Source organism: Coregonus lavaretus (assembly GCF_964263955.1).
Source record: "Coregonus lavaretus genome assembly, chromosome: 14".
NCBI lineage: Eukaryota > Metazoa > Chordata > Actinopteri > Salmoniformes > Salmonidae > Coregonus > Coregonus lavaretus.
The window spans coordinates 5225201-5242033 of NC_140001.1; the positions used below are offsets into that span (position 1 = coordinate 5225201).

The 16833-nt window shown below is 40.8% G+C and overlaps 1 protein-coding gene across 1 annotated transcript in view; it reads right to left on the reverse strand.

Moving 5' to 3' along the window:
* Positions 1-16833, reverse strand: part of LOC311141908 (extracellular matrix organizing protein FRAS1-like) — a gene marked incomplete at both ends in the record, with an annotated part of 243729 nt that overhangs the window by 12293 nt on the left and 214603 nt on the right. Inside the window, 8 exon segments of the mRNA XM_084177414.1 lie at positions 183-333; positions 1689-1903; positions 2837-2997; positions 11873-12105; positions 14098-14373; positions 14670-14857; positions 15108-15308; positions 16565-16721. Coding sequence (XP_084033540.1) covers positions 183-333; positions 1689-1903; positions 2837-2997; positions 11873-12105; positions 14098-14373; positions 14670-14857; positions 15108-15308; positions 16565-16721 — 1582 coding nt within the window.

A 16833-nucleotide genomic window follows, 5' to 3' on the forward strand; every position in this document is an offset into this window, starting at 1 on the left:
AGCCCCCCATACACCCACCTCCCCACCCACCCCCCCACCCACACACACAACCCCCCATACACCCACCTCCCCACCCACACACACACCCACACACACAGCCCCCCATACACCCACCTCCCCACCCACCTCCCCACCCACCCACACAGCCCCCCATACACCCACCTCCCCACCTCCCCACCCACCTGTCCTCCAGAGCACGGTATCATAGAAGAAAGAGAACTGCATTTCAGTGTGGTGTTCCAGAGAGGCCCAGCCCCTGGGAGCTGTAACGTAGATATAGGACACATAGAGAGGAACCTGCACCGTCAGGAACGACTGGGCCGAGTCACGCACCTGGGGAGGGGGGAGACATAAGACATGACATGAGATCAGATTACATAAGGTGACAATGACACAAGGTGACATGACATGACATAATGTTACACAACATGGCATGATCAAAGGTGACATGACATGACATAATGTTACACAACATGGCATGATAAAGGTGACATGACATGACATAATGTTACACAACATGGCATGATAAAGGTGACATGACATGACATAATGTTACACAACATGGCATGATAAAGGTGACATGACATGACATAATGTTACACAACATGGCATGATAAAGGTGACATGACATGACATAATGTTACACAACATGGCATGATAAAGGTGACATGACATGACATAATGTTACACAACATGGCATGATAAAGGTGACATGACATGACATAATGTTACACAACATGGTATGATAAAGGTGACATGACATGACATAATGTTACACAACATGGTATGATCAAAGGTGACACGGTAGCAACAGTTGTAGTCAGTCCTAGACTGTTTTGCATACTGTGGTTGGGATGGAAGGATGAGTCACAGGAAAACTACAAGAGCAGCCATGGCTACAGTACACAGGCTGTGATCACATGACTGAATGTGGACCTGATGACACTGTGGACCTGATGACACTGTGGACCTGATGACACTGTGGACCTGATGACACTGTGGACCTGATGACACTGTGGACCTAATGACACTGTGGACCTGATGACACTGTGGACCTGATGACACTGTGGACCTGATGACACTGTGGACCTGATGACACTGTGGACCTGATGACACTGTGGACCTGATGACACTGTGGACCTGATGACACTGTGGACCTGATGACACTGTGGACCTGATGACACTGTGAACCTGATGACACTGTGGACCTGATGACACTGTGGAACTGATGACACTGTGGACCTGATAACACTGTGGACCTGATGACACTGTGAACCTGATGACACTGTGGAACTGATGACACTGTGGACCTGATGACACTGTGGACCTGATGACACTGTGGACCTGATGACACTGTGGACTCAGATTGTGTTTGGGTAAAGGGATATCTGTGAGAAGATTATGTTTACTAGTAATGGTAGATTCTATGCAAGCCTTCAATAATCAAAAGAAACTGGAGTAAAATCAGAGTATAGCAAACAAAATGCAGTGACATCGATAACCCACTAGAGAGGGTATGGTACCTGAACTAGAGGGAGTCTCATACCTGGAAGTCAGCAGTGACATTTATAACCCACTAGAGAGGGTATGGTACCTGAACTAGAGGGAGTCTCATACCTGGAAGTCAGCAGGGACATCGATAACCCACTAGAGAGGGTATGGTACCTGAACTAGAGGGGGTCTCATACCTGGAAGTCAGCTGTGACGGAGCCTCCACAGACATCTATGAGTTCTGTCATGTCGTAGTAAGCATCGAAGGTCCAGATACAGCTCTTCAGGTTGAGGTGTTTGTACAGCTGGATGCTCTTAGCCTCTCTGACACTGGGGTTGAACTGGTAGGGTCTGTCATAACCCGGACCAAGAGAGATACTGTCATACTGGACATCATCCAGGAAACCTGTCTCTGAAACACACACAGGGAGGACCGACACACAGAGTGAGGACAGAGACACAGAGTGAGGACAGAGACACAAAGAGAGGACAGAGACACAAAGAGAGGACAGAGACACACAGAGTGAGGACAGACACACAGAGTGAGGACAGAGACACAAAGAGAGGACAGACACACACAGAGAGGACAAACACACACAGAGAGGACAGACACACACAGAGAGGACAGACACACACAGAGAGGACAGAGACACAAAGAGAGGACAGAGACACACAGAGAGGACAGACACACACAGAGAGGACAGACACACACAGAGAGGACAGACACACACAGAGAGGACAGACACACACAGAGAGGACAGACACACACAGAGAGGACAGAGACACACAGAGAGGACAGAGACACACAGAGAGGACAGACACACACAGAGAGGACAGAGACACACAGAGAGGACAGAGACACAGAGAGAGGACAGACACACAGAGAGAGGACAGACACACACAGGGAGGACAGACACACACAGGGAGGACAGACACACACAGAGAGGACAGACACACACAGAGAGGACAGACACACACAGGGAGGACAGACACACAGAGAGGACAGACACACACAGGGAGGACAGACACACAGAGAGGTCAGACACACGCAGAGAGGACAGACACACACAGGGAGGACAGACACACAGAGAGGACAGACACACGCAGAGAGGACAGACACACACAGAAAGGACAGACACACAGAGAGGACAGACACACACAGAGAGGACAGACACACACAGAGAGGACATGTCAAACACTTTGTTAGAGGAAGGGTGTTTAAAATTTGTTGTATGAGTGTGTTTGTGAGTTCAAACGTATGTGCATGTTCAAGGATGAGTGTCTGTATGTGTGTGTGTGTCATGTGTCTGCGTGCACACCTTAAAGCGTTTGCGTGTGTCCTTACCGGAGACCCCCTGCAGGTCTTTGAGAGTGACCAGGTTAGAACAGATGTGCTGCTGTCTGTAGATGGACTCTGACAGCAGGAAGTGCAGGTTGTGGAGGGGCATGCTGGACACTAGGGGCAGCATACCATCCTGGTGGGGGATCTGCACCGAGATGTGGATTCTACAGAAGAAGAAGACAACAAACTCAACTACTATTATAGACCATATGTAGGAGTTATAAAACTATTATAGACCATATGGAGGTGTTCTGCTATTATAGACCATATGGAGGTGTTCTACTACTATTATAGACCATATAGATGTGTTCTACTATTATAGACCATATGGAGATGTTCTACTACTATTATAGACCATATGGAGGTGTTCTACTACTATTATAGACCATATGGAGGTGTTCTATTATTATAGACCATATGGAGGTGTTCTACTACTATTATAGACCATATGGAGGTGTTCTACTACTATTATAGACCATATGGAGGTGTTCTACTACTATTATAGACCATATGGAGGTGTTCTACTACTATTATAGACCATATGGAGGTGTTCTGCTATTATAGACCATATGGAGGTGTTCTACTACTATTATAGACCATATGGAGGAGTTCTACTACTATTATAGACCATATGGAGGTGTTCTACTATTATAGACCATATGGAGGTGTTCTACTATTATTATAGACCATATGGAGGTGTTCTACTATTATTATAGACCATATGGAGGTGTTCTACTACTATTATAGACCATATGGAGGTGTTCTGCTATTATAGACCATATGGAGGTGTTCTACTACTATTATAGACCATATGGAGGTGTTCTACTACTATTATAGACCATATGGAGGTGTTCTACTACTATTATAGACCATATGGAGGTGTTCTACTACTATTATAGACCATATGGAGGTGTTCTACTATTATAGACCATATGGAGGTGTTCTACTACTATTATAGACCATATGGAGGTGTTCTACTACTATTATAGATCATATGGAGGTGTTCTACTACTATTATAGACCATATGGAGGTGTTCTGCTATTATAGACCATATGGAGGTGTTCTACTACTATTATAGACCATATGGAGGTGTTCTACTACTATTATAGATCATATGGAGGTGTTCTACTACTATTATAGACCATATGGAGGTGTTCTGCTATTATAGACCATATGGAGGTGTTCTACTACTATTATAGACCATATGGAGGTGTTCTACTACTATTATAGATCATATGGAGGTGTTCTACTACTATTATAGACCATATGGAGGTGTTCTACTACTATTATAGACCATATGGAGGTGTTCTACTACTATTATAGACCATATGGAGGTGTTCTGCTATTATAGACCATATGGAGGTGTTCTACTACTATTATAGACCATATGGAGGTGTTCTACTACTATTATAGACCATATGGAGGTGTTCTACTACTATTATAGACCATATGGAGGTGTTCTACTACTATTATAGACCATATGGAGGTGTTCTACTACTATTATAGACCATATGGAGGTGTTCTACTACTATTATAGACCATATGGAGGTGTTCTGCTATTATAGACCATATGGAGGTGTTCTACTACTATTATAGACCATATGGAGGTGTTCTACTACTATTATAGACCATATGGAGGTGTTCTACTACTATTATAGACCATATGGAGGTGTTCTACTACTATTATAGACCATATGGAGGTGTTCTACTACTATTATAGACCATATGGAGGTGTTCTACTATTATAGACCATATGGAGGTGTTCTACTACAATTATAGACCATATGGAGGTGTTCTGCTATTATAGACCATATGGAGGTGTTCTACTACTATTATAGACCATATGGAGGTGTTCTATTATTATAGACCATATGGAGGTGTTCTACTACTATTATAGACCATATGGAGGTGTTCTGCTATTATAGACCATATGGAGGTGTTCTACTACTATTATAGACCATATGGAGGTGTTCTACTACTATTATAGACCATATGGAGGTGTTCTACTACTATTATAGACCATATGGAGGTGTTCTACTACTATTATAGACCATATGGAGGTGTTCTGCTATTATAGACCATATGGAGGTGTTCTACTACTATTATAGACCATATGGAGGTGTTCTACTACTATTATAGATCATATGGAGGTGTTCTACTACTATTATAGACCATATGGAGGTGTTCTGCTATTATAGACCATATGGAGGTGTTCTACTACTATTATAGACCATATGGAGGTGTTCTACTACTATTATAGATCATATGGAGGTGTTCTACTACTATTATAGACCATATGGAGGTGTTCTACTACTATTATAGACCATATGGAGGTGTTCTACTACTATTATAGACCATATGGAGGTGTTCTGCTATTATAGACCATATGGAGGTGTTCTACTACTATTATAGACCATATGGAGGTGTTCTACTACTATTATAGACCATATGGAGGTGTTCTACTACTATTATAGACCATATGGAGGTGTTCTACTACTATTATAGACCATATGGAGGTGTTCTACTACTATTATAGACCATATGGAGGTGTTCTACTACTATTATAGACCATATGGAGGTGTTCTGCTATTATAGACCATATGGAGGTGTTCTACTACTATTATAGACCATATGGAGGTGTTCTACTACTATTATAGACCATATGGAGGTGTTCTACTACTATTATAGACCATATGGAGGTGTTCTACTACTATTATAGACCATATGGAGGTGTTCTACTACTATTATAGACCATATGGAGGTGTTCTACTATTATAGACCATATGGAGGTGTTCTACTACAATTATAGACCATATGGAGGTGTTCTGCTATTATAGACCATATGGAGGTGTTCTACTACTATTATAGACCATATGGAGGTGTTCTATTATTATAGACCATATGGAGGTGTTCTACTACTATTATAGACCATATGGAGGTGTTCTGCTATTATAGACCATATGGAGGTGTTCTACTACTATTATAGACCATATGGAGGTGTTCTACTACTATTATAGACCATATGGAGGTGTTCTACTACTATTATAGACCATATGGAGGTGTTCTACTACTATTATAGACCATATGGAGGTGTTCTACTACTATTATAGACCATATTGAGGTGTTCTACTACTATTATAGACCATATGGAGGTGTTCTACTACTATTATAGACCATATGGAGGTGTTCTACTACTATTATAGACCATATGGAGGTGTTCTACTACTATTATAGACCATATGGAGGTGTTCTACTATTATAGACCATATGGAGGTGTTCTACTACTATTATAGACCATATGGAGGTGTTCTACTATTATAGACCATATGGAGGTGTTCTACTATTATAGACCATATGGAGGTGTTCTCCTACAATTATAGACCATATGGAGGTGTTCTACTACTATTATAGACCATATGGAGGTGTTCTACTACTATTATAGATCATATGGAGGTGTTCTACTACTATTATAGACCATATGGAGGTGTTCTGCTATTATAGACCATATGGAGGTGTTCTACTACTATTATAGACCATATGGAGGTGTTCTACTACTATTATAGATCATATGGAGGTGTTCTACTACTATTATAGACCATATGGAGGTGTTCTACTACTATTATAGACAATATGGAGGTGTTCTACTACTATTATAGACCATATGGAGGTGTTCTACTACTATTATAGACCATATGGAGGTGTTCTACTACTATTATAGACCATATGGAGGTGTTCTGCTATTATAGACCATATGGAGGTGTTCTACTACTATTATAGACCATATGGAGGTGTTCTACTACTATTATAGACCATATGGAGGTGTTCTACTACTATTATAGACCATATGGAGGTGTTCTACTACTATTATAGACCATATGGAGGTGTTCTACTATTATAGACCATATGGAGGTGTTCTACTACTATTATAGACCATATGGAGGTGTTCTGCTATTATAGACCATATGGAGGTGTTCTACTACTATTATAGACCATATGGAGGTGTTCTATTATTATAGACCATATGGAGGTGTTCTACTACTATTATAGACCATATGGAGGTGTTCTGCTATTATAGACCATATGGAGGTGTTCTACTACTATTATAGACCATATGGAGGTGTTCTATTATTATAGACCATATGGAGGTGTTCTACTACTATTATAGACCATATGGAGGTGTTCTGCTATTATAGACCATATGGAGGTGTTCTACTACTATTATAGACCATATGGAGGTGTTCTACTACTATTATAGACCATATGGAGGTGTTCTACTACTATTATAGACCATATGGAGGTGTTCTACTACTATTATAGACCATATGGAGGTGTTCTGCTATTATAGACCATATGGAGGTGTTCTACTACTATTATAGACCATATGGAGGTGTTCTACTACTATTATAGATCATATGGAGGTGTTCTACTACTATTATAGACCATATGGAGGTGTTCTGCTATTATAGACCATATGGAGGTGTTCTACTACTATTATAGACCATATGGAGGTGTTCTACTACTATTATAGATCATATGGAGGTGTTCTACTACTATTATAGACCATATGGAGGTGTTCTACTACTATTATAGACCATATGGAGGTGTTCTACTACTATTATAGACCATATGGAGGTGTTCTGCTATTATAGACCATATGGAGGTGTTCTACTACTATTATAGACCATATGGAGGTGTTCTACTACTATTATAGACCATATGGAGGTGTTCTACTACTATTATAGACCATATGGAGGTGTTCTACTACTATTATAGACCATATGGAGGTGTTCTACTACTATTATAGACCATATGGAGGTGTTCTACTACTATTATAGACCATATGGAGGTGTTCTGCTATTATAGACCATATGGAGGTGTTCTACTACTATTATAGACCATATGGAGGTGTTCTACTACTATTATAGACCATATGGAGGTGTTCTACTACTAGTATAGACCATATGGAGGTGTTCTACTACTATTATAGACCATATGGAGGTGTTCTACTACTATTATAGACCATATGGAGGTGTTCTACTATTATAGACCATATGGAGGTGTTCTACTACAATTATAGACCATATGGAGGTGTTCTGCTATTATAGACCATATGGAGGTGTTCTACTACTATTATAGACCATATGGAGGTGTTCTATTATTATAGACCATATGGAGGTGTTCTACTACTATTATAGACCATATGGAGGTGTTCTGCTATTATAGACCATATGGAGGTGTTCTACTACTATTATAGACCATATGGAGGTGTTCTACTACTATTATAGACCATATGGAGGTGTTCTACTACTATTATAGACCATATGGAGGTGTTCTACTACTATTATAGACCATATGGAGGTGTTCTTCTACTATTATAGACCATATTGAGGTGTTCTACTACTATTATAGACCATATGGAGGTGTTCTACTACTATTATAGACCATATGGAGGTGTTCTACTACTATTATAGACCATATGGAGGTGTTCTACTACTATTATAGACCATATGGAGGTGTTCTACTATTATAGACCATATGGAGGTGTTCTACTACTATTATAGACCATATGGAGGTGTTCTACTATTATAGACCATATGGAGGTGTTCTACTATTATAGACCATATGGAGGTGTTCTCCTACAATTATAGACCATATGGAGGTGTTCTACTACTATTATAGACCATATGGAGGTGTTCTACTACTATTATAGATCATATGGAGGTGTTCTACTACTATTATAGACCATATGGAGGTGTTCTGCTATTATAGACCATATGGAGGTGTTCTACTACTATTATAGACCATATGGAGGTGTTCTACTACTATTATAGATCATATGGAGGTGTTCTACTACTATTATAGACCATATGGAGGTGTTCTACTACTATTATAGACAATATGGAGGTGTTCTACTACTATTATAGACCATATGGAGGTGTTCTACTACTATTATAGACCATATGGAGGTGTTCTACTACTATTATAGACCATATGGAGGTGTTCTGCTATTATAGACCATATGGAGGTGTTCTACTACTATTATAGACCATATGGAGGTGTTCTACTACTATTATAGACCATATGGAGGTGTTCTACTACTATTATAGACCATATGGAGGTGTTCTACTACTATTATAGACCATATGGAGGTGTTCTACTATTATAGACCATATGGAGGTGTTCTACTACTATTATAGACCATATGGAGGTGTTCTGCTATTATAGACCATATGGAGGTGTTCTACTACTATTATAGACCATATGGAGGTGTTCTATTATTATAGACCATATGGAGGTGTTCTACTACTATTATAGACCATATGGAGGTGTTCTGCTATTATAGACCATATGGAGGTGTTCTACTACTATTATAGACCATATGGAGGTGTTCTGCTATTATAGACCATATGGAGGTGTTCTACTACTATTATAGACCATATGGAGGTGTTCTACTACTATTATAGATCATATGGAGGTGTTCTACTACTATTATAGACCATATGGAGGTGTTCTACTACTATTATAGACCATATGGAGGTGTTCTGCTATTATAGACCATATGGAGGTGTTCTACTACTATTATAGACCATATGGAGGTGTTCTACTACTATTATAGACCATATGGAGGTGTTCTACTACTATTATAGACCATATGGAGGTGTTCTACTACTATTATAGACCATATGGAGGTGTTCTACTACTATTATAGACCATATGGAGGTGTTCTACTACTATTATAGACCATATGGAGGTGTTCTACTACTATTATAGACCATATGGAGGTGTTCTGCTATTATAGACCATATGGAGGTGTTCTACTACTATTATAGACCATATGGAGGTGTTCTACTACTATTATAGACCATATGGAGGTGTTCTACTACTATTATAGACCATATGGAGGTGTTCTACTACTATTATAGACCATATGGAGGTGTTCTACTACTATTATAGACCATATGGAGGTGTTCTACTATTATAGACCATATGGAGGTGTTCTACTACAATTATAGACCATATGGAGGTGTTCTGCTATTATAGACCATATGGAGGTGTTCTACTACTATTATAGACCATATGGAGGTGTTCTATTATTATAGACCATATGGAGGTGTTCTACTACTATTATAGACCATATGGAGGTGTTCTGCTATTATAGACCATATGGAGGTGTTCTACTACTATTATAGACCATATGGAGGTGTTCTACTACTATTATAGACCATATGGAGGTGTTCTACTACTATTATAGACCATATGGAGGTGTTCTACTACTATTATAGACCATATGGAGGTGTTCTACTACTATTATAGACCATATGGAGGTGTTCTACTACTATTATAGACCATATTGAGGTGTTCTACTACTATTATAGACCATATGGAGGTGTTCTACTACTATTATAGACCATATGGAGGTGTTCTACTACTATTATAGACCATATGGAGGTGTTCTACTACTATTATAGACCATATGGAGGTGTTCTACTATTATAGACCATATGGAGGTGTTCTACTACTATTATAGACCATATGGAGGTGTTCTACTATTATAGACCATATGGAGGTGTTCTACTATTATAGACCATATGGAGGTGTTCTCCTACAATTATAGACCATATGGAGGTGTTCTACTACTATTATAGACCATATGGAGGTGTTCTACTACTATTATAGATCATATGGAGGTGTTCTACTACTATTATAGACCATATGGAGGTGTTCTGCTATTATAGACCATATGGAGGTGTTCTACTACTATTATAGACCATATGGAGGTGTTCTACTACTATTATAGATCATATGGAGGTGTTCTACTACTATTATAGACCATATGGAGGTGTTCTACTACTATTATAGACAATATGGAGGTGTTCTACTACTATTATAGACCATATGGAGGTGTTCTACTACTATTATAGACCATATGGAGGTGTTCTACTACTATTATAGACCATATGGAGGTGTTCTACTACTATTATAGACCATATGGAGGTGTTCTACTACTATTATAGACCATATGGAGGTGTTCTACTATTATAGACCATATGAAGGTGTTCTACTACTATTATATACCATATGGAGGTGTTCTACTATTATAGACCATATGGAGGTGTTCTACTACTATTATAGACCATATGGAGGTGTTCTACTACTATTATAGACCATATGGAGGTGTTCTACTATTATAGACCATATGGAGGTGTTCTGCTATTATAGACCATATGGAGGTGTTCTACTACTATTATAGACCATATGGAGGTGTTCTACTACTATTATAGACCATATGGAGGTGTTCTACTACTATTATAGACCATATGGAGGTGTTCTGCTATTATAGACCATATGGAGGTGTTCTACTACTATTATAGACCATATGGAGGTGTTCTACTACTATTATAGACCATATGGAGGTGTTCTACTACTATTATAGACCATATGGAGGTGTTCTACTATTATAGACCATATGGAGGTGTTCTACTACTATTATAGAACATATGGAGGTGTTCTACTATTATAGACCATATGGAGGTGTTCTACTATTATAGACCATATGGAGGTGTTCTACTACTATTATAGACCATATGGAGGTGTTCTACTACTATTATAGACCATATGGAGGTGTTCTACTATTATAGACCATATGTATTGCGATTCAATATTGCGATCTTATTGAGATCCGATGTTTAAAACATATTGCTGACTATGTCTGCTGCAGGGGGAGAAGAGAGAGCATGAGAAAATGTCTTTAGATCAGTCAGGTAAATAAAGGTGCTGAAAACAAAATGGCTCCCTATTTAAAAAGAAGATGGAGAACAAGCTTTGATGCAGGTACAGCCGACTAGCTAAAAAATTATATTGCAATATTGTCCGAAATAATGTTGTGATATATCGTCAGAAATAATATCCAGATATGTAAATGTACCGATTTCTCCATCACTCTTTGTGTATGTTCGTGTACATGCGTTCCTGTGTGCATGAGTGTGTGTGCATGTGTGTGTGAGTGTGTGTTAGTGTATGAATATCTCCCTGCTCACCGATTCGGGTGCTCCTTTTGTTTGACATCCAGGTACTTCAGCGTGGCGATGAACGACTGCGCCTGGAATCCTCTGGCGGTTCCCGTGGTAACGGTGGTGTGGCAAATGGAGCTCTCGGTGCTGATGGTTGCTATGTTACTCCTCAGGGGTGTTCCAAGATGTCCGGACTTGTCCCGGGCCTGGGCCACACAGCGCACATGGAACCGCCGAGAGAAATATATACTGTCCAGGACCTGTGGATAAAATATAGACAGTCAATCAATCATCATCAATCACGCATGTGGAACCACCAGTTGTAGATCACACACAGAACTCTCTCTTCACACAACAAACAGAACCCTCTCTTTCTTCTATAGTCGTGGTCAAACGTATTGAGAATGACACAAATACTAATTTTCACAAAGTCTGCTGCCTCAGTTTTTATGATGGCAATTTGCATATACTCCAGAATGTCATGAAGAGTGATCAGATGAATTGCAATTAATTGCAAAGTCCCTCTTTGCCATGAAAATGAACTTAATCACCAAAAAACATTTCCACTGCATTTCAGCCCTGCCACAAAAGGACCAGCTGACATCATGTCAGTGATTCTCTCGTTAACACAGGTGAGAGTGTTGACGAGGACAAGGCTGGAGATCACTCTGTCATGCTGATTGAGTTAGAATAACAGACTGGAAGATTTAAAAGGAGGGTGGTGCTTGAAATCATTGTTCTTCCTCTGTTAACCATGGTTACATGCAAGGAAACACGTGCCGTCATCATTGCTTTGCACAAAAAGGGCTTCACAGGCAAGGATATTGCTGCTAGTAAGATTGCACCTAAATCAACCATTTATCGGATCATCAAGAACTTCAAGGAGAGAGGTTCAATTGTTGTGAAGAAGGCGTCAGGGCGCCCAAGAAAGTCCAGCAAGCGTCAGGACCGTCTCCTAAAGTTGATTCAGCTGCGGGATCGGGGCACCACCAGTGCAGAGCTTGCTCAGGAATGGCAGCAGGCAGGTGTGAGTGCATCTGCACGCACAGTGAGGCGAAGACTTTTGGAGGATGGCCTGGTGTCAAGAAGGGCAGCAAAGAAGCCACTTCTCTCCAGGAAAAACATCAGGGACAGACTGATATTCTGCAAAAGGTACAGGGCCCCTTTCCGATTGTTTGGGGCATCCGGAAAACACCTTGTCCGGAGAAGACAAGGTGAGCGCTACCATCAGTCTGTGTCATGCCAACAGTAAAGCATCCTGAGACCATTCATGTGTGGGTTGCTTCTCAGCCAAGGGAGTGGGCTCACTCACAATTTTGCCTTAGAACACAGCCATGAATAAAGAATGGTACCGACACATCCTCCGAGAGAAACTTCTCAGAACCATCCAAGAACAGTTTGGTGACGACCAATGCCTTTTCCAGCATGATGGAGCACCTTGCCATAAGGCAAAAGTGATAACTAAATGGCTCGGGGAACAAAACATTGAAAGTTTGGGTCCATGGGCAGGAAACTCCCCAGACCTTAATCCCATTGAGAACTTGTGGTCGATCCTCAATTCTGACAAACTCCAAGCATTGATTATGCAAGATTGGGCTGCCATCAGTCAGGATGTGGCCCAGAAGTTAATTGACAGCATGCCAGGGCGGATTGCAGAGGTCTTGAAAAAGAAGGGTCAACACCACAAATATTGACTCTTTGCATAAACTTAATGTAATTGTCAATAAAAGCCTTTGACACTTATGGAATGCTTGTAATTATACTTCAGTATACCATAGTAACATCTGAGAAAAATATCTCATAACACTGAAGCAGCGAACTTTGTGAAGACCAATACTTGTGTCATTCTCAAAACTTTTGACCACGACTGTACATCATTCTCACTACTTCCAATCCCTAGTATGCTGCTACTACTACTACTACTACTACTGCTACTACTACTACTACTACTGCTACTACTGCTACTACTACTACTACTGCTACTACTACTACTACTGCTATTACTACTACTACTATTACTATTACTACTACTACACTACTACTACTACTGCTGCTACTACTACTATTACGATTACAACTACTACTACTGCTACTACTACTACTGCTACACTACTGCTACTACTACTACTACTACTACTGCTGCTGCTACTACTACTATTACTACTACTACTACTACTACTACTACTGCTACTATGGCTACTACTAGTACTACTACTACTATTACTACTACTACTGCTACTACTGCTACTCACCATATGGTTAACCCCAGTATAGGGTGTGGTATCAGTGACGGTCTCGAAGGGTGACCTGGCCCCGTTGTTGTCTGTAGGGGCAGCCACCTCCCAGGAGAAGTGAACAGAGGTCTGGTTGATGCCTGCCTCCTCGCAGCGCTCCCTCATCACAGAGTATTTGGGGTAGTGGGGATCACAAGGCGTCACACACACCAGGGGGTAACCAGGCGCCGGCTGCTTCTTACTGCCCTCCTTAGACACCTCAGCCACGTTGTCATAGTCTGACAGGGACACCACCTGGGGGAGAGGGGAGGGAGGGAGTTAAAGGGAGGTGGAGTTCATAGTTACATTTTGATGAAAGACAGTTAGCTGGCAGAGGGCTGAACTAATTAATACATGTCAATCTGAAGATAGGATTCATATCAGAAAACATAAGCAATTGTGGCTACAATGTTTGAAGAATACATTTAGAATTTCAATTTACAACTTACATAAGTGTTCATTTTACCTGAACATTTGAAGAAATTGATTTAGTAATACACATAATGCTAAAGCAATTCCATTTAAATTTGAATGTGAACCATGTTCCTTACAATAGGTGTGGCCGGAAGGATGAGACTCCCCGCAGCTTCCTGGTCGAGGATGGTGACTCTTGCCGTGGTGATCTCTCCAAGCACCGCCTCCACTGGGTCGTCAGGGCCGAGGACCAATGAGAAGGACTCGTGCCACTCCCTGTCCTCATTGGACAGAATTTCCACCTTGAACAGGATGTGGTCCATGCCTACATGGAAAGATAGAAAAAAAAGTGGAGTCATGTTTACTTATGCTGTATCATCGACGTGATGTAACACACCTTCAATAACGTAAAAACATATTCCATTTCCTGTCAAATTCCCTCTGAAACCGGTGAATAGAAATGCACAGCACCCAGTCTGAACAATCACTAAAGAGCAGTGTGATTGGCTATGAGGTTCTTGTAGACAGATGTACTACACTACCCATAATGCTCCTTCTCAATAAGTCTTACTGACCAGGTGTGAACTTGAGGACTCTGCTCTTGGGGTTGTAGTCCACTCCGGACTGGGCTGAACCGTCCCGGGTGCTGCAGCGGACCTTGGAGGTGCGGTCCTGGTCTCCTGTCCTAACCACCTTGATGTTAAGCACCTTGATGCCGTCTGGCCCAGGGGGCTCCCGCACCTGGTACGACGTCTGCTCAAACTCTATGGTGGGGGCTGGGGTGGTACAATATCAATGTTCACTTTATAATGAACATGTGAAATTAAACTTGCAATGCATTTTTACAATGACTGGGCTTTTTCCCATGTAGAAGATTACCCTGTGTTTCTGTTGGTAATGTCTTACAATGCTATTACCTTATACAATACATTACATACAATACAGTACATACAATACAGTACATACAATACATTACATACAATACAGTACATACCATTACAAACTATCAACTGCCAGTCTGCCACTCTATTCATAACTATCAACTGCCAGTCTGCCACTCTATTCATAACTATCAACTGCCCGTCTGCCACTCTATTCATAACTATCAACTGCCCGTCTGCCACTCTATTCATAACTATCAACTGCCAGTCTGCCACTCTATTCATAACTATCAACTGCCCATCTGCCACTCTATTCATAACTATCAACTGCCCGTCTGCCACTCTATTCATAACTATCAACTGCCAGTCTGCCACTCTATTCATAACTATCAACTGCCCGTCTGCCACTCTATTCATAACTATCAACTGCCAGTCTGCCACTCTATTCATAACTATCAACTGCCAGTCTGCCACTCTATTCATAACTATCAACTGCCAGTCTGCCACTCTATTCATAACTATCAACTGCCAGTCTGCCACTCTATTCATAACTATCAACTGCCAGTCTGCCACTCTATTCATAACTATCAACTGCCAGTCTGCCACTCTATTCATAACTATCAACTGCCAGTCTGCCACTCTATTCATAACTATCAACTGCCCGTCTGCCACTCTATTCATAACTATCAACTGCCCGTCTGCCACTCTATTCATAACTATCAACTGCCAGTCTGCCACTCTATTCATAACTATCAACTGCCAGTCTGCCACTCTATTCATAACTATCAACTGCCCGTCTGCCACTCTATTCATAACTATCAACTGCCCGTCTGCCACTCTATTCATAACTATCAACTGCCAGTCTGCCACTCTATTCATAACTATCAACTGCCCGTCTGCCACTCTATTCATAACTATCAACTGCCCGTCTGCCACTCTATTCATAACTATCAACTGCCAGTCTGCCACTCTATTCATAACTATCAACTGCCAGTCTGCCACTCTATTCATAACTATCAACTGCCAGTCTGCCACTCTATTCATAACTATCAACTGCCAGTCTGCCACTCTATTCATAACTATCAACTGCCAGTCTGCCACTCTATTCATAAGAGAAGCATTGAGATTAGGGAAGCCTGAGCGTTGCTTACCGTCCTCGTCGTTAGTGATGATTACCGTGACCATGTCACTAACTCCCACCAAGGCTCCGCTCCAGTGGTCCCCCAGTGGCGTCCCAAGATGCACCTGGAACTCCTCCTCAGGCTCGAACACAGAGTCGTCATTGATGTGCACCGTGCAGTTCTTTACCTGGACCACCATCATCATCATCATCATCATCATCATCATCACACCATAACATCATCATCATAACATCATCATCATCATCATAATCATCATCATCATCATAACATCAAAGCCA